Source organism: Micromys minutus, assembly GCF_963924665.1.
Source record: "Micromys minutus genome assembly, chromosome: 25".
NCBI lineage: Eukaryota > Metazoa > Chordata > Mammalia > Rodentia > Muridae > Micromys > Micromys minutus.
The window spans coordinates 23,023,178-23,045,109 of NC_137960.1; the positions used below are offsets into that span (position 1 = coordinate 23,023,178).

A 21,932-nucleotide genomic window follows, 5' to 3' on the forward strand; every position below is an offset into this window, starting at 1 on the left:
AATTGGAAAGTCTGAGGCAGAAGGGAGATGGGAGATGTATGAGGCTCCCTCGCAAGTCTCGCACACGGTGGAATGAGGTCCTTGCCCATGACAGTGACACAGCAGTCCTATCCCTCTCTCTGTCTTTCCCCACAGCTCTCCCCCTTTTGTTCTCTCCACAGGCTCCTGTAAGAAAATGTCACAGGCTGCACAGTGGAGATATATTTTAACATGTTCTGGGAGCTACTAAATCCAAGATAACGATTTCATCCGGGTAATGGTGTTACTCGTGGGAGGCGGAGGCAGGTAGTGGATCTCTGTGAGTTCAAAGCCAGCCAGCTCTGTAGAGTGAGTTCCAGGACAGCCAGAGCTACACAGCAAAACACTGTCTTGAAAAAGAAACAAAAAAAGTTCCCTAGGGCTTCCTCCTTCCCTCTGTGTCCTTACACATTTACCTGCCTCCCCATTCCTCCTTCTTGGTGTGTTGGTGTGTGCATGTGTTAAAAGGGGATTTCTAGTGGGTTATTTATTTGCTTTTTAATTTTATGTGTATTGGTATTTTGCCTGTATGCATGTCTGTGTGAGGGAGTCAGATCCCCTAGAACTGAATATACAGACAGTTGTGGGCTGCCATGCGGGTGCTGGGAATTGAACTCAGGACCTGTGGAAGAACAGCCAGTGTTCCTAAACACTGAGCCATCTCTCTATTTCTGTTGTCTTTGTTCTTAATTTTATTTATTTATTGTTGTGAGGCAAGGTCTCACATAACCCAGTGGGCCTGGACCTCAACATGTAGCCTTGAGTTTCCAATTATTCTTACTTCTCCCTTGTGCTGGGATTATAGGCGTGTGCTCTCTTGTTTTACATCCTGCTGGGGATAGAACCCATGACTTCCTGTTAAGCAAGCACTCCACTGACTGAGCACACAGCCAGCTCTTCTTATTTTTTTCTTCTTTGTTTCTAAGACAGAAATCCCACTCAAGATCACCTCAAATATAATATCCTCCTGCCTCAGCCTCCCAAGAACTGGAACTGAAGATGTGTCTTTTAGCTAGTGAGTACCATTCAGCACTCGGGAGGCAGAGGCAGGTAAATATATATGAGCGAATTTGAGGCCAGCCTGGTTTACAGAGTGAGTTCCAGGACAGCCAGGGTTACAAAGAGAAACCCTGTTTTGAAAACCACACACACACACACACACACACACACACACACACACACTTTCTCTATACTGATATTTTATCCTTAGGGAATTGGGACCCCCTCCTTAATCAAATATATTACTTTGGTTTAGGATGACGAGACCCACAGTCATTCAGTGTATAACATTCTGTAAGGGCAGACACCCCTGTCATTCCTATAGTGTTTGCTATCCCAACATTCATCCTGTCAAAGATACTTACTGGTGTTGACGGACTGTGCAAGGTCTGCCCTGGCTTGGCATGTGAACTCCTTTCCAAGTAGGGTTTGAAGTGTGTTCTGAGACGCCCAGCAGAGTTGGTAAGTGTGCAGGAGAAGGGTTGGCATCAAACCAAACAGTGCCCTCTGGGGCAGCTCTTCTGTGAAGGGGATTCCAGGCACCTCCAATGGGAGACTCCGTCTTTTTCCCTGGCTGGAAATGCACAGGGGCCTTTGGGGCAAAGGAAGCCATTAAGTAGCTGTCCTCTTTGAAAAGGCTCAGAATTCTTAGGGTAGGGGGAAGGGATCTCTTTGGATGATGAGGATGTGGCCCCCGGAATCAGACCCTACACTGTGGAGTATTCTGAGAGTATTCTGCAGTGTATGTTTAATGGAGGAGAGAGACTTCATCGTAGAGCGAGGCTAGAGTAGCTGCAGAGAGGCTGGGGCTCAGGCAGGGGTGGGATGTTTTCCCGGAGCCTGGAAACAGCCTCTGAGGAGCATTTCAGTCTAAAAGCCTTAAAATGCTTATTAGCAAGCCCTCCCCAAGGAAGCAGGTCAGCACCGTTCTCTGCATTTATAAACGACAATAGAGGGTTCAGATGGCTGGCTCCATTCGGCTGCAGAGCTGGATAGAAGCCACCCAGAGAGACAGAAAACCACGGAGAAATCCACGCAGGCCACAGAACCCAGAAAGGAATGGAGAGACCTGGGTATTCTCTTCACAGCTCTGACACTGGTTCCCTGAGCATCCTCTCTTGGGAACTCAGAGTCCACATCACCACAGCACGAGAGGTTTGGGTAGGAGAGATCATCTCACAGCCCTCATGATTGAGCCTAGGCATACGGAGTCTTCTGAGAGGCTGGGGACACCTTGAGGAGTCCTGTTCTCAGGCTGGGGTTCACACTCTAGACTGTGACAATATGAACTTTTGGGGAGGATGCTGAGCGAAGAAAGGGTTCTGATACACCTCTAGGACATCACAGGCTTTAGAGAGCCAGGCTATCAGTCTGGGGTGATGGGGGAGGGGCAGTCCACAGACTTTCCAGAGCTTAGGTGGCTGAGGTCCTCCCTAAGCCACCGACCTAGACCCTCTAATACAGTTCCTCGTATTGTGGTGACCTCCAGCCATAAAATTATTTTTGTTTTACTTCGAAGCTGTAATTCTGCTACAGTTATGAACCGTAATGTAATTATTTTTGGAGACAGAGGTTTATTAAAGGAGTTGTGACACACAGGCTGAGAACCACTAGTCAAAAGACCTGGGTTTAAAAACCAGCTCTTCTTCCAGCTGGGAGCTTTCCCATGATGTGTGACTTTGACCACATGTTCCATTGTCTTTAAGCCCGTTTCTTCATTTCTATAGCCCAAGCTGGCCTTACAATTGTCATCCTCCTGCCTCTTCCTGTGTGCTGGGATCACAGGCATGTACCACAGTGCCCCACTGTGTCTTCTATACAACAGATTGTGAACGATCTTCCTCTTGTGGTAGTAACTAACTTGGACAGTAACTTGAGTAGCCACAGACAGTGTCTCCATTTTAGCTTATTTTTTAAATATAAATTTATTTCTAAGACAAGGTCTCCTGTAGTCCGGACTGACTTCAAATTCCCTGGCCTTCAACTTTAAAAAATTCTTTATTCTATGTGAATGGGTGCTTTGTACTCACGGATGTTGGTGTACCATACAGCTGGAGTCTGCAGAGGCTTGAAGAGGTATAGGATCCCCTGGTACAAGAGTTATACAGATGAATCTGGGTTGTCACATGCGTGCTGGAAATTCACCCTGAGTGGAAGGGTAGCTGGCACTCTGACCTGCTAAGCCATCTCTCAAGCTCTTTTTTGATTATTCTGGTGGGGACAAATCTTAGAAAGTGATCTGTATGTGGTAAGAGAAGCCCAGCCTGTCATAATAGCTGGTGCCTATCAACCCAGCACATGGGAAGCTCAGGCAGGAGGATTATCTTAGGAGGAGTTTGGGACCAGCCTGGGCTCAAAGTGAGTTTCAGGTCAGCCTGAGCTACAAAGGAAGACTCTGGACCAAAAAAAAAAAAAAAAAAAAAAAAAAAACAGAAGGAAGAAGAGGAAGGGATAGAAGAGGAGGGGAGGAGGGGGAAGGGGTAGAAGAGGAGGGAGAATGGGAGGAGAGGGTAAGGGAGGAGGCTGAGTTTGTTCTAATTACTTTTCCTGAGACTGTGGCTAAGTAACTGACAAAAGCAACTTAAGGAAGGGCTCCTTTTGGTCCCTTTCTGGTCCAGGCCGTTAGTAGAAGGCAGATTATGAAAAGGAACATACTGTGTGTATGTGTGCCTATATGTTGGAATTTGAATCCAGGTATTTGTTAAGCACATTCTGTGCCACATTTTACACACACACACACACACACAAGCACAAACTTCTACGATGCTGTTGGCTGAAGACCACAGTTTTAGCAAGGGTCTGGTCTAGTTCCTGAACTCTGTTCACCTTGAGAGTGGTAAAACTAGGGTAACAGGAGAGGATGAGACTTGTCGAAAAGTAGATTTCTCTTAGGGTAAGATCTCAGGTAGAGAGCACAGTTGGGGAGCACAGTTGTCAGGGAGAGCACAGTGGTGTGTGTGGGGATGCAGTAGGGATGTATATCCTGTCTTGAGCTGTGCATATGGACTTCTGGCCACTCCACTTAGGACAAAATCCAGCCACAATATTATGGCTTGTGAGGGTCTGGGAAGACCGGCGTGAAGAAGAGTGGCTAATGCTGATGCCAACATGCCTGGTGGGAAACATGGAGATTTAATGTGGAACTGACCTTGGCTCTGATAGCACCTTTCTCAAAAGCTAGATTCTCAAACACAGATATTCAGCCTTCGATGGATAGACACTGTAGTGTGCCAGGTATTGCTCAAGAGATAGAAGGAAAGCCATGGACACCAAGACAAGGTTCCTACTGAGTGTAAGTAATGGGCATAGATAAATGCTCACTGGTGATAAATAGCAGGTGATAAGATCTACAAATATAGAAATGGGGTCTCTCCTTGAGAAGTGACAGGCGAACCCCTATTGGTCCATCAGAGAAGTGACAGGCGGTAGATGATGCTTGGATCCAAAATACCCATGAGAGCTCTTGATTTACCCCAAAGGAAATGGAGAGCCATTCAGGATTTGAAGGAGTGACCTAGGATCTAGAAGGATCCTCTGGGTGCTGTGTAGATGGTTAGCAGGAACTCTTTAAGGTGAACAAGTCCAACCTCAGAGTCTGCCTGTCTGGCAGCTCATGTGGCCTTAGGATTTGTCTTCTTACATAGCTCACATGTGATTCTTTTTTTGTGTTTTTTTTTTTTTGGGGGGGGGGTGCAGGGTTTCTCTGTGTATCCCTGGCTGCCCTGGACTTTGCTCTGCTGACCAGGCCAGCCTCGAACTTCCAGAGATTCTGCCTCTGCCTCCAGAGTGCTGGGATTAAAGGTGTGCTCTACCGCACACACCTAGCGCCCTCACGTGGTTCTTAGAACCATTCCTGAGATCGACACCACCCCGGGCACAGCTCCTGACCTCAAAGTTTTTGGGGTGGAAGGTGTCGATTACATAGCACCCACTCTGTGAACGGTGCCGTGAGACAAGCCCTCAGAACTCACCCTGGAAGTCCCCTGTCGTATGTGGTCCCTCACTGACAGGAAATAGGGTGCACAGGTGCCTCTGCTTGTAGGAATCTGGGTTCACTCATGGAGAATACCGTGGGCTCTAGCTGGGCCTGTCACAGTTACCTCCACCTCATCACACAGCCTCGTCAGCCAGCCTCAGAAGCCTGGTGCAGGTGTTCACAGATTGGCTTTTTGTTCTTCAAGACATGGTTCTGATGCTCTAGCCCAGGCTGGCACCCACATCACAACAATCCCCTTGGCACCTCCCAGGTGCGGAGTTCACAGCCTTGTAGGCTTCTGAGTTATGAAGAAAGCTCCCCATCAGCTTCCAGATGTCCTGTGGATACATGTCCTGCAGCTCTTTGTGGCAACAAGAGCCTAAGCTCTTGTCACAACACTTTTGCTCGTGATGGTGGGCATTAAATGGCTGCAAGAGGCCATCTCGGGGCACGGCAGGTGGGGCACACTGATGCACCCACCTGTGTTGTGGAAACTGCTCTCAAGATGAGATGGGGAAGCGAAGGCTTAGAGAAGCCTTTTCCCAGGATCAGGCCATCTGAAGAAAGTTACTGGTCACTTTTATACGGGCAGGCCTCCTGTGAGGCCCAGGCTCACACCAAAGATACCAGACCAGCAGAAGCAAAAGAGCTTCTCCTAGAGCCCTGGTTCCGATGCTTCCCGGTCATGTGTTTACTCCTTCATCCCTGTCTGCTGGTAGAGGGATGCTGCTGTAACAAAGAAGACACACAAGTCCCTTGGGGGCAGAGAGATGGAGAGAGGGCTCAGTGGTTAAGAACACTTGTTGCTTTTGAAGAGAACTGAGGTGTAATTCCAAGTACCCATCTGATGGATCCTAACCGTCCATAACTCCAGTTTCAGGGGCTCAGATGCTCTCTTCTGACTTCCTCAGGTACTAGGCACATACACGATGGGATACATACACACATACATGCATGCATGCATGCATACACATATAGCATACGCATATATGTACATACATATGTGCAGGCAAAACTATTAAAATAAAATTTAAAAATCTAGCAAGGGGCTGGAGAGATGACTCAGTGGTTAAGAGCACTGACTGCTCTTCCAGAGGTCCTGAGTTCAAATCCCAGCAATCACATGGTGGCTCACAACCATCTGTAATGAGATCTGATGCCCTCTTCTGGTGTGTCTGAAGACAGCTACAGTGTACTTATAATAAATAAATATTAAAAAAAAAATCTAAAACAGGTCCCTTCCTGGGACAACTGGATGCTGGGAATTCATGAGCACAGGTTGCCTGTGTTACTTTTTTTTTTTTAAGAGTCACTTATTTATTATATATGAGTACACTGTGGCTGTCCTCAGACACACCAGAAGAGGGCATCAGATCCCACACAGATGGCTGTGAGCCACCATCTGGTTGCCAGGACCCGAACTCAGGACCTCTGGAAGAGTCAGACAGTGTTCCCAACCATTGAGCCATCTCTCCAGCAGCACCACCCCCACCCCCATTTTGAGACAGGTTTTCTCTTTATAGCCGTGGCTGACCTGGACCTCTTTTTGCAGAACTAGGCTGACCTTGAACTCAGAGATTCACCTGTCTCTGCCTCCTGAGTGCTGGGATTAATCATGTGTGCCACTACATGCCAAAGACCAGTGTCACCTTTCTTAGGGATGGGGCTGATCTGCTTGGCCCAGAGAGCCCAGCACAGCATGAAAGCATCATCCTGCTGTTTGAGAGCTTCTCCTCTCAAACCTACCTCTTTCTTATCTGCCGTGTTGTGGATTTTGTCTGTTTGTATTGTGCTAATTGGGTCCTCAAAGTGCACAGGAATCTGCACATGAGACGCTAAGGGTCCCTGGCCCCAGTTGGTTTTGCATGGTAAATAAAGCCGGCAGCCAATGGCTGGGCAGGGGCGTGGGACTTTAGGATTCCTGGGCAACAGACCCAGGGGAGGAGGAAGGAGTAACTGCCATGACTGACAAGTAAAGGAGAGACAGCCAATAAGTAAGAGCCGGGGAAGAGCGGCCTCAGGCATGCCCCTGCCTCCACTGGGTCTAGGGCAACAAAGATGGAATACAGATTTTAGTATGTAATAACTCAGGAATATTGGAGGGGAGGAGTTAGCCACATGGAGGTTTGGGAGTGGCCCAGCCATTAGGCTGCTTAAAACAACATATTAAAATATTAGGGTCTGTGTGTGTGGAGGGGGGTCTGTGTGTCTGTCTGTCTATCTGTTTTTTCATTTGGGAACTCAGAACATTGGGGTGTGCAATGAAGAACGTGCTGTCACCACGGGTCGGTTTGAGTAGAGATTAATTGGAACACTGCCTTTTCTGGCTTTGGCTCTTCTTCCAGGACTCTACTGAGGCAAATGGCAACTCTCCCGTTCCTTGGCTTTCTGAGAAGGGACAAGCACATTTCAAGCAAAGAGCAGCTTCAATGCAGGATTCTAGGGGTCCAACACGCTATGTTTTGGAAAACTTGCAATGCAACCCAAACCCTCTGGTCCTACACTGTATCATCTCCCAGCATGCACTCTGTTATTCTATCGTCTTGCATGCAGCCATTCCGTTCCGGGAACCTCTTGCCCAGAAAACAAAAGCAACAAATACCTTATTCAACTCAGGAAATTTCTGAATCACTTAAAGGAGGTTTCAGACTGCATTAGCAGTAACACAAATACTAAATCTCTTTGATTCCTTTGCCCCTGGTCATATTCCTATCATGTGCACCCATCTTCTTTATTTTACTTATTTATTTTTGAGACAGGGTTTCTCTGTGTAGCCCTGCCTGTCCTGGAACTCGCTCTATAGGTCAGGCTGGCCTGGAACTCTGAGATCCATCTGCCTCTGCCTCCCCAGTGCTGGGATTAAAGGTGTGCGCCACCACGACCCAGCGTACGTCCAGTCCATCAGTCTTAACCACACTGTGACCCCCCTGTCTTGGCCAAGGTTTTCTGTCTGTGTGGAAAACTCTGCCTAAAACCCAGACCCAGCCTCCTCAGAGGAGACTCAGGAAGAGTGAGGGAGGCTTTTCTGTCGGCCAGCAAGTCAGAAGTCCTACAAGCTGGCTGAGAGGAAAGGCTTGACTTGCAGGGGACAATTAACAGCTGAACACTAAGAGTCCAAGAAACAGGGATCATGTGAGTTCCAGCAAGCTCCTCAGCACGCTCCCAGCACAGCCCCTCATTTTTGCAGCTGGAACCCAAGGTTTGAAGAGGGGCAGGGATTTCTGGAAATCCCACAGCTGCTAAGATGTTACCAGGAGATAAACACGTTAACAGCCATGATGAGCCTGGTGCCCGCTGAGCACTCTCTGGGTCTATGCAATAAAAAACTGTGGTGCATCTGGCTTTACAATTCAAAGTAAATTCAAGTTGGCCAATTCAACCTTAAAACAACAACAACAAAAACAAAAAAACGAAAAACCAAACAAAAACAAAACAACAAACAAACAAACAAACAAACAAGGCCCGAACCCTGAACAGCAGCTCTCTGGCTGGGACATAAAAGCCACCAGGAGGATTTATTTGGGCATCACCAGCCTGAGCTTCATCCCTGCATATGGAGCGAATGGAGACACTGCACTTGTAACCAGCATCCAGCTCTCCCAGTCCACGTGCTCTGCTCACAGAACCAGGGACTGGGAGGAGCAGGTGACAGGCAGACTGTAAGCTGTTCATCCTTTCTACAATACAGCCCCCTCCGAGCCCACGTCCACCCCATTGCTCAGCGGGGCACTTCCGTACATTCAGTGTTCCTACCCCAAGGCAGCTTTCTTTTTCTTTTTCATTTTAAGATTGGTTTGGTTTATTTTATGAGTGCACTGTAGCTGTCTTCAGACACACCAGAAGAGGGCATCAGATCCCATTACAGATGGTTGTGAGCCACCATGTGGTTGCTGGAATTTGAACTCAGGACCTCTGGAAGAGCAGTCAGTGCTCTTAACCACTGAGCCATCCCTCTCACCCCCCATGGCAGCTTTCTTTACCTCACGGTTTTGAGAATTCCTCCCCTGGGGCAGATGTAAACACTGTCTACCTTTCCACCAGTGTCAAACCAAAGTCTGATTCCACTAAGGTTAAATCTGGGGAACCAATTTGTATTGGGTTTCTTTACAGAGCATGGGTAAGGCCTCCAAAAAAAAAAAAAAAAAAGCTGGAAAGCCCCCCAGCCTCCCTCACCCATGGACACTGGCTTCCTTGTAGCCATAGAGATGGAGACTCTCTGTCAACATTCTCTAGTCTGTATGCTTGTATACAAAGGGCTGGGAGAGTGGCTAGCATCTCACGCTGTGGATCTGCTGAACTTCTCCACCAGCTCCTCTTAGGCAACGTTCCCAGTCCACAGCTCACTCCTAATGGATTCGGGCAGGCCAACTGATCTAATGACCATAGCAGGTGGGCAGGTGACACCCAACCCTAATTCCTGGGAGTCTGTATTGGGAGAATAAGTCAAATACCACTCATATACATTCATAAAGGAAAAAAGAAAAAGAAATCATACACCAAGCACTGGCAGATGAGACCAGCACAGCATCTTTTATTGCAGACTGAAGCGCGGGGCTTCTTCACACTGTGAGCCTGGATCTGGAGGGTTCTGACTGCCCAAGCTTGCCTAGACAGGCCAGATCATAATGTCTAGGCAGCGTAGAGAACAACTTCCAGGAACAACCCCACTTGGCATGCAGGGATAAGCAGAGGTCGGGTGGGAAGACTATCACCTGGAGGTCACTATCACGGCTACTGTAGTGGTACAAAGGTGGGGAAATGATCTGAGATGCAGGGGTCTCCCAGGGCTGAGTTAGGGGAGGCTGAGCACATACTCAGATCCATGGAAATGGAAGAGGGGGACAGCCTTCACTCTATACTTGCCCAGGTCGCCCAGGCCCTCTGCTGATGCTCAAACTGTTGTGATGTTCCTGGAAGAGACAGCTACAGTTCTAGCGGAGACACAGCTCGGACTCAGAAGGCCAGTGTGAGGTCTGAAACCCTGCATTTTAGTTTCCCCTTTCCTTTACTGAAATGGGGTCTCATATAGCCCAGGGATTCTTTACTCTAGGCCAAGGTTGGCTTAGAACTCTTGACCTTTCTGCTTCTACTTTCGGAGGACTGGGAGGGCACCAGCATGCCTGACACTTTTTTTTTTTTAATCTTTAAAGATTTATTTTTATGTATATGAGTACACTGTAGCTGTCTTTCAGACACATCAGAAGAGTGCATTGGTTGCTGGGAGCTGACCTCAGGACCTCTGGAAGAGCAGCCAGTGCTCTAACTGCAGCCTGACACTCTTCTTTATTAGTCTGCTGTTGTGCTGAGGGAGGTTCTCATTATGCGGCATAGGCTGGCTGCACCCCCACAATCCTACAGTCTTAGCCCCTCCCCACCACGAGCTGGATCACATGTGTACACTCCTGGAGGCTGCATTTCTAGCAAGCTGGAGTTAGCTTATCAACAGTTAGAGTTGCCAGGCTCTTACAACCCTCTTCCTCAACAAGGTAAAACCCTCGAGAGAGGAGCCAGTCCAGTCCGGGCTACACCCCGCTCTTGCTCCCTGTGTCTACGTTCTCATTTGGCTGACTGGCCCTGGGATGAGAACGGAATGGGCAAGGTTTCTTTTAGGATACACAGTCATGATGCCAGCAATGCCTCGTGGCAACCTTCCCAAGAGCCAGGAACACTGTGAGGGGACAGGGGCACGGACAAACTTTGTGCTGGGTTTTTTGCTCTGAACAAATGTTGGAGACAAAATGGCCTAATCCTGCCTGTGTCCTGGGGCCTCCACAGACCTACACAATGGTGTAGAGTAGCTAGGACCGAGGGCAGCCGATAGGCCTGCTGCTCAGGTGAGGAGGTAGACACAGAGATTGAGGGGGTTAGGGATATCCCCAAGCATAGGCCTTATCAGGGAGCAAGAACTCAACTACCTCCTGTGAAATGCCACCATTCTGGGGACACTGGGACAGCTGGTAGCCCCTTAGACCACAGGCAAAGGTCACCAAGATGGCAGGCCATTTTGGTAATAGCCTTTAGGTTTGGTGGTATTGGGCCAGGACAAGGCAACCAGGTTGTCACCAGAGGGAGGTCACAAGAGGAAGGCCATGGTGAAAGAGGTCACTGAAGGACCTCAAGTGACAGTCACAGGTGCAAAATGGCTTTGTCTTCAATGAGCCACCCCTCCTGTGGCCCTGCAGGTAATGCCTGACCACGCCAGGCCATTTTTAGGGAGGGATAGAGCGGAGTGTATAGAAAGTCCTCCACACAATGTCTTGGGACAAGGAGGAATGAACCACCTGGAGCTGCCCCTCTGTACCCTGGCCAGATGTCCAAGGGTTCCTTCATCAACACCCTTGTCACAGGGCCCAACCAGTGTTTAGGCACTCCAACTCCTGGTTCAGGCTCTAACCAGTCCAGGAACCCTGATGGCCAGGAAATGGCACCATGGCAGGAGTCACTGTGTTCAGTCCACAGAAGGCATAAAATAGAAGGAGGTGGTCTCCTCTCGGGATGGTGACTGGCTTTCATACTGGAAACAGTCTTCAAATCGTAAGGTCCATAAAATGCCCAGCCAGGCTCACCCACGAGCCCACAGGGCATCCAGTGATGTGGAGACAGAGCCTCTGAGGGGTCTCATGCAGGAAAGGCTTGTCATTTTTTTTTTCCTCCTCCTCCTTCCAAGTCACCAAGCTCAGAGCGACAAGAGACCTGCCCAAGTCAGCCCAGCAGCTCTGAGTGCCCTGAGCTGAGACTCCTGCCTCAGCTACCTCTCCCTCTGGAGCACCAGGGCTCACTACAGTGCTAAACTACCCACCCTGACTTAGCTGTGCCCCTCCCTCTGTATGATGCCTGGCCCACCCACCCTGCTCCCCAGCTTGGCTTCCCATGGGCCCCTCCTCCTCTCAGGGTGGCAGGCCAGTCTCCTTTGTCCCTTGCTGGATGAGCACAAGAAGTGTGTCCTAAGGCGGAGGGGCCTGTGTAGCCTCTGGAGACATGAGCATATCAAATTTGATGAGCGGCGGGGCAATCACACGCACCTCGGCGCTCAGGGGGTTGAGACGCAGGTTGATGATGCGTAGAGCTGGCATGGCGGCCAGCTTCTCCACCGGAACATCTGCTGGGAAGAGAGGGGACAGGTTAGAGGGTTAGGAACCAGCAGGCTGGGAAGGAAGACAGGATGGGAAGACTTGGTGCATACAGAGAGACCAAGGGGATTGATGTTCATGGACCACCATGAATGGATTCAGCTCAGGGGTCCTATCCCTGAGGGAGGGGCCTTCAGGGCCTTACCAGGACACTAAAGCCACATGTAGTAAAGAAGCTTTATAAATGAGGACCCAGGTTGGGCATGGATGCATTTGCCTGTAATCCCAACACTTGGGAAGTAGTGGCTGGAAGATCTGGAGTTCAGGGAGTCTAAGGGTAGCCTGGGCTACACAAGACCTTGTTTCAAAATCGGCGGGTAGTTATGGGGTTGGGGGACTAGATCAGCCGTCTGAAAGCCAGAATCACCGTATAAACCACGATCTTACTCTAACGTAGGCTCAAATGAACTAAAGGCAGGCACTTAAGTCCTGCGGCATGAAGAAAAGAGGACAGCTGGTCATAAGAGCCTAGAATCTACCAACGCAGACGAGTATGTGAAGGAGATGGAATTGCAGTCCACTGTCAAAGGAGCAAAATGCAGACACATTGTTTAACACAAATCCGCTCTGCAGATCCAGTGCTGCTGACGGGGTGGGCACAGAGCTCCACTGGGCATGGGGAACAGTCAGGAGCAACAAGCAGAGCACAGGCTCCCAGAGCTGGAGGGAGTCAGGGTGAGGCATCCATCTTGGAAGTGGATGGTGGTGGCCGCACCCTGTCACAGTGAATACCGCTGGAGGAACACTGAAAATGATCATGATGGCAAATTTTATGTCGTTTACACAGTTGCCACCATTTTTGACACTTATTTGTGAGTATATATGTATAAATGTATGTGATTATATATGTATATGAGTATATATACATGTGAATATATATGTATGTGAGTATATATGCATGTAAGCATACATGTATGAGTATATATGTGAGTATACATGTGTGAGTATATATGTATGAGTATAATATATACATGTGAGTGTGTATATATATATGTATATATGTGAGCATATATATATGTGAGCATACATGCATGTGAGTATATTGTATGCGAATATACATGTGTGTGAGTATATATGCATGTGAGTATATATGCATTAGTATATATATATGTGTATATATATATATATATACATATATATATGAGTATCCATACATGTGAGTATATATGTATGAGAGTATATATATATATATATATATATATATATATATATATATATATGTATGTGAGTATACATGCATGTGAGTGTATATGTGTATGAGTATATATGCATATGAGTATATATATGTGTGAGTACAACTGAGCACATGTGGAAGACAACCATCCCAAGCTGGTCCCTCCTTTCACAATGTGGCTCTCTGAGACTGTTATCAGGTGACTGGGCTTGGCAGTAAATGCCTTTACCCACAGAGCCACCTTGCTGGCCCTTTGTACAAGGTTTTAAATTAGTAATATAGCATGCTGAAGCCACTGAACCATGCCCTTTCCATACAGGAAATGTGTGGCGTGTGATAGACTGCAACACAGTGATTAAGGGAAAAGCCAGGTTAGAAGCTGGTGATTTAACACAGAGGACAGAGTATGTGCCTGGCTTGCAATAAGCTGTGAGCTCAGTCCTAGAAATGAATAAACCCGGTGCGAAGACACACATTAATGATCTCAGCATTTGGGAGGTAGTCATGGGAGAATCAGAAAACTCAAGACCATCTTTAGTTACGTAAGGAGTTTGAGGCTAGCCTGGGCTACATGAGACATCTCTAAAAAGGCAGAGAAGGAGGGACAGTGAGATGACTCAGTAGGTAAAGGTACTTGCTGCAAGTTCAAGGACCCTGAGTTCCATCCCTGGGACCACATGACACAAGGACAGAAGCCACTCCTGTACACTGTAAATAAATAAAATAAAATTGAATTAAAAAGAAAGTACAAGGGCTGAAGAGATGGCTCAGCGGTTAAGAGCACTGACTTCCAGAGGTCCTGAGTTCAAGTCCCAGAAACCACATGGTGGCTCACAACCATCTGTAATAAGATCTGATGCCCTCTTCTGGTGTGTCTGAAGACAGTGTACTCATATACATAAAATAAAGGACAAAGCATATTATGTATGTGAACTGATGAATGAGGAGGCTGCATTTGGTGACATGTGGAATTCTCATTAATGGTGGCAGCACCTTTCTCTGTCACACCACCTGGCCCACTTATGCCTTTGAGGAGTCTCGAAAGCAGGATTATGCTTTATCCACCCACCGCTTGTAGACCATGCAGACCTGGACAAGATAATGGCCCTTCATGGCTATATTGGCTCAAAAATGTGACATCATCAGGACTCCCTACACCATGTCCCCTGTGTCACATGCCTGTAGGAGTGCCCTGGTTGGTCAAGCACAAGCCGGGCTTCTCAGGAGCCAGACTCTCTCCTGTCGTAGCTCAGGGTCCCAAATGTTAACGTGTACAATGCGGAAATCAGGTTTCAAATGATCATCCATTCAATTCATCCAAAGACAGTAGGGCCTCCCTCAATACAAGCCAAAGGCACTTTGTCAAAAATACAGGTAGTAAAGACCTTGTCTATGTTCCAGTACACAGTCTGAAATGAGGTGGCTGGGGATAGAGTTCATCTGGTAAAGGACGTGCAGCCTGAGAATCTGAGTAAAGTTCCTGATGTCCACGTTGTAGACGAAGAGAGCTGATATCCACAAGTTCTGATCTCTACAAGCACACTGTGGTATAGACCTCTTTCCACAAGAAATAAACACAAAAAATAGTGCCGGGCTGTTGTGGGACATGCCTTGAATCCCAGCACTCAGGAAGCAGAGGCAGGCAGATTTCAGTGTGTTCGAGGCCAGCCTGGGTGTCAGAACACCCAGTTCCAGAACAGCCAGGACTAAACAGATAGACCCTGTCTCAAAACCGAAACAAAATAAAACAGGAACCACCAAAGAAACAAACAGACAAACAAATAAATACAATGTATCAGCAAAACCATAGACAGCCCATCTTTCTTCCACGGTAAATTTCTAGACCTGTCCTCAGCCTTTACTTTCCTCCCCATGGTTCTGTTGGGACACAGATGCTCAGCTGCAAGCCTGTGCAGGTGGTGTGCGCTTGGGAGGTGCACAGCCACACAGTCAGCTTGAAGGTTGTTGTGACCACTCTTGTCAGTATGGTGCTAGATTCCTCCACCATATAATTAACTGCTGTTTGGTGTTTTTTTCTTTTTTCTTTCTTTCTCATTTGCAAATAACTAGAGCTCCGTGGGGACACAATTTAAGAACAGGCAAGCAGAATCTCCTCAGCAATGGTTCCCACCCATTGTCACGGCCTTGAGGTCCACAGATGGTCCTTGCTACCTTCTTCATGATGGCTGCAGAGCCACGGCTGTCCAATGCCCCAAGCTGCTCAGCACTGCACTGTATTACATGGGCTGCCCTTCCTGGCCGCCCATCTGTTTATTAACAGGGACTCCTTTGCTTCTACTGACTCATGGATGTCGTGTTTAATTAATTTGTTGCTCAGTTTGTTCCAGATCTGGCCTGTGGGAGCCCCTTCAAGCTGGCTGGTGGCTTTTGTTTTTGTTATTTTGTAGTGCCCGGCCACTGGGCTTACTAGCAAGTCTTCTGTCTCACACTTCCACCTCTGGCCCTGGCTCTGTGGGTTGGCAAGCGCTCAACATTTTGGGATGTATTAAGTAAGGCATGTCGTGGGATCCTTTTACAAGGTTTTGAACATATCTAACCGCCTGCTTGAACTGCAGCCAAGTGTACCATGGTCTGTTTCTCGCTACCTCTTCCCCTGTCCTCTGCCAGTGATGGACACACAGGCTGTATCATTTGTCCTTAAAAGCTAGCGTGAGAATGCCTCTGGCTGTCTGCCAGGAGAACAGTCAATGGCTCCATCAAAGGATTTGTGTATGGCTGCCTTTGATGGTTCCTGAACCCTAGCTCTAGTCAGCTTGTCCCCCCACAGCTTCCAGGCATGGCTGCCCTCATAATCATGGCAGAGATACACCCCAGATGTTCAGCAAGGTCCCTTGCTCTCCCTCCTGACGAACACAGTAAGAGCTTTGAGGCTGGTGAATAGTGCCCAGGGTTCTATGGCCAGGAGGTGGTGGACTCTGAAGGTTCCTGTAGCACAGATGCTGCTCTCCCCTCCAGGCTTGGTTGCTAGGATGAAAACAGAGAGAGGCAACCAGCACTGGCCAGTCTTTCCCTGTTCTAGTGCCGTGCGGGAGCAGAGGATACCAGGGCAGCTCGGGGACCCATCGCTCTGCCCACTTTACAGATGGGGAGTCTGCAGTCCAGCTCGAGGACATTTGGTTACTGAGCAGAGCCGGGGCCAAGAATGAGGTGACTTGCTCCAAAGCATCCTCTACAAGGGGCGTGCTACTGTAGGCATGGGGTGGGAGAAAGTGACGTAAAGGCTAGATGCCTGATAGGTGGGTGGCTCCACACCTATGGGACTTCTCAGGGGCATCTTTTTCCCCAAAGCAGTTAAGGCCACCAGAGGCCTAATCAAAGGGGACTTCGAAATGGCACAGGCTTCTGGGACCTCTGCCCTGGGCTGAGTCTTGCTGCTGACAGAATGTCTGGTTGTTCTTATCTTTACTCAGGGACTTGTATATAGAAGGCTGGCCCTGAATGTGCTGTGTAGCCAAGGATGATGGAGTTTCGGATCCTTTGGTCTGTACCTCCTAACAGTTGGCAATGAAGATCTGCTCTACAACATGCAGTTTGTGTGGTGCTGGGGGACTGAAGCCAGGGCATGAAGTATGTTACAGAAACATCCAGCAGTGGTACTACAGGCTTTTAGATAGAATGTATTGAGGGCTTGCTAATTTATGATCCGCATGAATTTTTAACATTTTGTGGGGGGGGAGCAGGGGAGACAGAGTTTCTCTGTGTAACAGTCCTGGCTGTTCTGGAACTCACTTTGTAGACCAGGCTGGCCACTCAGAGGGATCAGCCTGCCTCTACCTCCTGAGTGCTGGGATTAAAGGCCCGTACCATCATGCCTGGCTTAAAAACATTCTTCTTCTTTTTTAAATTATTACCACTTGTAACACAACATTTTCAATAACTGAACTAGCTGAGTACCATTAGTTTTCTTTTTTAAAGATTTATTTTATTTTTATTCCTGTGTATATCCACACAAACATGTACATGCCTGGGGAGAGTGTGTGTGTGCATGTATGCAGGCCTGGGGAGACTAAGAAAGAGCCTTGGGTTCCCTGGAGCTGGAAATAGAGGTACTGTGAATCATCCAATATTGACAGCTTCGAACCCAGACTCCAGTTTTCTGCAAGTGAATACCAGATCTCAGCTGCTGGACTATCTCCACAGCCCTCCCTGTTCCCCAGTACCATGATTAGCACGATCCTCCAAGTCCACAGGTTAAAAGTTTCGTGAAGGGGCATTCAGCTAAGTAATAAAGCAGCTGGGTGTATGACGGCGGGCGGGCCACTGGCCCTGTGTCCTTTCTGTCATTTCCCAGCCAGCTTTACCACCCAACTTATGCCACCTTCCTTAGCTGGGGAGGGTTATCAGAGGAGAGCAACTCACAGGGAGCAAGTCTTCAGATGGAAGGGAATTAGACAAGAGAAGTTCATCCACTCAGACGTCAGGGTGATGGGCCACTTACCCCCCCCCCCCCAGAGAGAGAGCTATGTACTGTATGTTGCAGCATCACTACCTGCCTGGTAGGTAGGAACTACTACAGACAGGAGGACAGGGTGATCTCTCTACCCCGGTATCTGCAGAGCGTCTCCCGACTCCAGTTCACACTTGCATCCTGACTGGGGAGGGACCCAGCCTCCTCCAGGACTCCCTACCCCCCACCCCAGTCTGCTTCAGGAGATCCACTCCTATACTTTAGCAACCACCTCTGACATCCGTAGGAGACAGCTTTGAGCAGAAATGCCCTCCTCTTGTCATGGCAACTGAGGTTCACCAGTCATGGCGACTTAACAGCTCACTCCATCCACAAAAGAGGAAGGATATTCTGTTTCCCCGCTCAGACCCAGCTCTGAACGCACACGCCGTGCAGGCCCAGCGCCACTGAGTGGGTCCACAAACATCTACTGTCCCTCCCTTCCTCTGTGGCCTATGTCCCCGACAACACTGGACCTCGGTTATCCAGGACTTCCCTGCAACATCAGCATGGCAAATCTTTTCCTTTCGAAGCTGGTCCAGCATTTCTGCCCTTTAACTGTTGGCTCAGGCACGAAGCAGAACCTTAAAAAAATATCACATTTAGTGTGTGTGTGTGTGTGTGTTTGCACACTATGGTGCACTTGTGGAGGTCAGAGGACAACTTGCCAGAGTTATATGTTCACCATGTGGGTCCCAGGGATCAGACTCAGGCCATCAGGGTTGGTGGCAATTGACTGTACCCACTGAATTGTCTCTCTCGCCACAGATAGTCCTTTTAAAAGGAGGGACAGCCTTTTAGAAGTTGCATCTCAAGTCCCTGGTGGGTATGCCTTTTCCTTGTTAAGAATGAGGCTCATAAGCCCTGTCTTGGTTTGCCTCCGGCCACTGGGTGTGCTAAAAACTCATCACTGGGATCTGCTAAAGAGCTGAGAGGAGGCTCAGTGTTAGAGTGCTTGATGCTCTTGCTGAGGACTGGAGTCTAGTGCCTAGCACCCACCCAAGGGGGTTCATAACCAGCTGTAATTTAAGCTCCAGGGGATCCAAGGCCTTCTTCTGACTTCCGCAGGAAGACCTCCCCATAAACACACAACTAAAAATAAAATAAATCTCGGGGCTGCGGATAGCTCAGCAGTTAAGAGCACTGGCTGCTCTTTCAGGGGACCTGTATTTGATCCCTAGCATCTGCACAGCACCCCACAACCATCTATAACTCCAGTCCCAGGAGATCATACACTCTCTTCTGACCTCGGTGGGTACCTAGCATAAATGTGGAACACACATGCACGCAGACAAAACACCCGTGCGTGTAAGATTATAAAAATAATAATTAAAAAAAAAAAAGACCACAGGAAGGAAACTGTCTGTACTCTTTCAAATGGCATCTGACTCTTCGTACAGTATAAACGGCCTGACGATTTAAAGTGAAACAAAACCCAAGGGTAACTAAAAACTAGCAACAGCACAAGGTTTCAGGGTGTGGTTAGATAGACGGGTCTCAATTTATATAATTCTGCTGCAAATATGAGTCCATGTTCCTTATAAAGGAGTATGAATGGGACTTTTAGGTTTAAAGAAAGAAAAAAAGAATTGGGTTAGGGACCAGAGGCATGCATATAACTAAGGAATCCTGGTGAAGCTGATCTTGTCCTGGTCCTTCAAAGGGGTCTCGCGAATGAATTATTCAACTGTCAACCGCAGCCATCATAGCCAGGGACCAATATGGTTCTGGCAGCAGGATGCCAGACTCCCAGCTGAGAATGTCTACATCTGGGGCTGGGGGTGGGGGGAATGGGAGTGGGGGGGAATGGGAGTGGGGGGGAATAGGGGGCGGGGTGTTGTCTGTTCTGCCAACCTTTGTTGGTAGGACAGTGACTCATTTCTGTCTCAGCCTCAAAGAGCTCGTGTGTGCGTTCCTAAGTGATTAACAAGCCTGACGGGCAGGAGTAGAAGTCAAGGAGACAGGCGCAGATAAAGGCAGAGATGTCAGGCTTTTGTCTTGCTTTGAGTGACCTGTAAGCCCAAGTAGGAAAAGCTGCTTCTAGCTTTTAGCAAAAGCTGCTTCTAAGTGCCTGTCACACAGAAGCTTGGCAGTTTATCTAAGAGGGCCTAGCAGAAAGACACTTCTAGAAACTGATGTCTGAGGCCCTGTTCTAACAGGCTCCTCACAATAATCCTGTCTTGTCTTCCTCAGAGACACCATGACCATGGCAACTCTAATAAAGGGAAATATTTAATTGGGACATTTATGGTCCCAGAGGTTTAGTCCATTCTCACACTGGGAAGCATGGCAGCACCCAGGTGGGCATGGTGCTGGAGAAGGAGATGAGAACATCTGAGGCCTCAAAGTCTGCGCCCCAGGAAAACATTCCCTTTAACATGGCTACTGGGGGTGGGGGACATTGTCATTCAAACCACCACAGATCCACTTCACAGATAAAGCCAGGGTCATCAAGCCAGGGGTCAAACAGGAATGACAGACCCTGATCCTAACACTCGCCTGGGGGGTAGAGGGTCAAACGAGACATTAATCTGCTTTCTTTATTTCTTCATACTGGGCAGATTGCTGGGACCCTGTAACCACGACTGTCACAGCACGTCCACTTCAGAGATGGGGCTCAGACCTGCTAAACTATCCCACCCCTCTTCCTACCCCTGGAGACCAAAGCTCTTGCCTCAGTTTCTCCAGAGGGAACAGAACTAGGCCATTGCTAAGGACCCATCTCCATGGTGAACTGCTCTGTCCCTCTGCCTGGGACTTGAGGGGTCTGCACAGTGGCTGGTGTCCCTGAAGAGGGTCTCCTTGTAATGCACTGCCCTATAGATTGCTAGGTGCTGCAGAAAGACCTATGCAGTCCAGCCTTGGAGGGCAGCGGGGAACTTCAGGCCCAGCAAGTGGCTGGCTACTTTGGTCCCTGCTTCTTCCACAACCTACCTGCAAGCCTGTGCCTTTCTTCGAATCCTCTTGATGAAGCACAGAGCTTCAGGCTCCTCGGCGACTGCTAGAGTGACAAGCAGCTCAGAGGTATGAGCTGTGGAGCTGCAGACCGTGTCAACACTGGCAAAACTGACAAACCAGAGCAATCTCACTACAGATGACAAGCTGAAGATGCCAGCCAGGAGCTCCGGGATGAAGCTCGAGAAAGATCATTTACGCTCCCTGCATCTGAATGGGAGGCTGAGACGAACAGAAGAGAGAGAGGGTGCCAAGTGTGTCTGTGTCAAATTCGGTTCCCTGGGCCAGAGCATGCCACTATATCACTAGTAATGGACAAGGCCTTGTCACTCTGGCCTGTACTTCCTCTCAGAACTGGGGACCTCTCCGACCCCTGCTGCTCCTCTGGTACTAGCTCAAAGGCCTCCGCCTGCCTTGGTGCCCCCTCCAAATTCATACATAACATTTTTGTTGCTCTTTTAAAGGTTGTGTGTGTGCGCGTGCATAAGCACACTTGTGGAGGCTAAAAGATGAAATCAGATCCCCTGGAGCTGGGAATACTGGAGTTTTGAACAGTGTGATGTGTGTGCTGGGAACCAAATTTAGGTCTCCTAGAAAAGCAGCAAGTGCTCTTAACCACTGAACCATCTTTCCAGGTTCCTGTTTACATTTTGCAGCAAGGTCTCAGGTAGCTCTGACTGGCTCCAAACTCATTTTATAGCCAGGGCTGACCTGATTTCTAATCACCTGCTGTTGCCTTCCAAGTGCTGGGATCACAGGTACGTACCACTGTACCTTGCTTCTTCTTACTAGAAAAAAAATTAATTTTGCATGTGTAGATGTTTTATACACATTCCTATTTGTGCATGTGCTGGGAGCCTGCAGAGATCAGAGAACAGTATCAGATATCCTGGAATCGGATGGTTGGTGGCTATCATGTTGGTGCTGGGAATCGAACCTAGGTCCTCTGCAAGAGCAGCCAGTGCCCTTAACCGCTGACCATGTCAACACTGGCAAGACTCTCCTTTTACTGTATGAGCTAAGCCTTCAGCGTAGGGATGCACAACCCCTCTTGCTCTTGCTTCTGCTAGACATTCAGCTTCTATACCACATCATGGCACGTAAGATGCTATGGGTTTAACAAGGCATTCTGGGGCGGCTTGTCTCCTTCATGAAGCCAAAGGAAAATTCTCCAGGGATCCAGGGGTGGTGACCACCTGAATATGATTAATA

General features: G+C 48.5%; 1 protein-coding gene across 4 annotated transcripts in view; it reads right to left on the reverse strand.

Annotated features, from left to right (window-relative positions):
• Nucleotides 1–9,504: 9,504 nt before the first annotated feature.
• LRRC20 (leucine rich repeat containing 20) overlaps nt 9,505–21,932 on the reverse strand; it is a 92,937-nt gene continuing 80,509 nt past the window's right edge. For 3 of the 4 annotated variants that reach the window (XM_080937624.1, XM_080937626.1, XM_080937625.1), the window contains exon 5: nt 9,505–12,095. In XM_080937624.1, coding sequence (XP_080793750.1) covers nt 11,938–12,095 — 158 coding nt within the window. In that variant the 3' untranslated portion in view covers nt 9,505–11,937. The remainder of the gene's footprint in view (nt 12,096–21,932) is intronic. The other variant, XM_080937627.1, reaches the window with a different exon arrangement.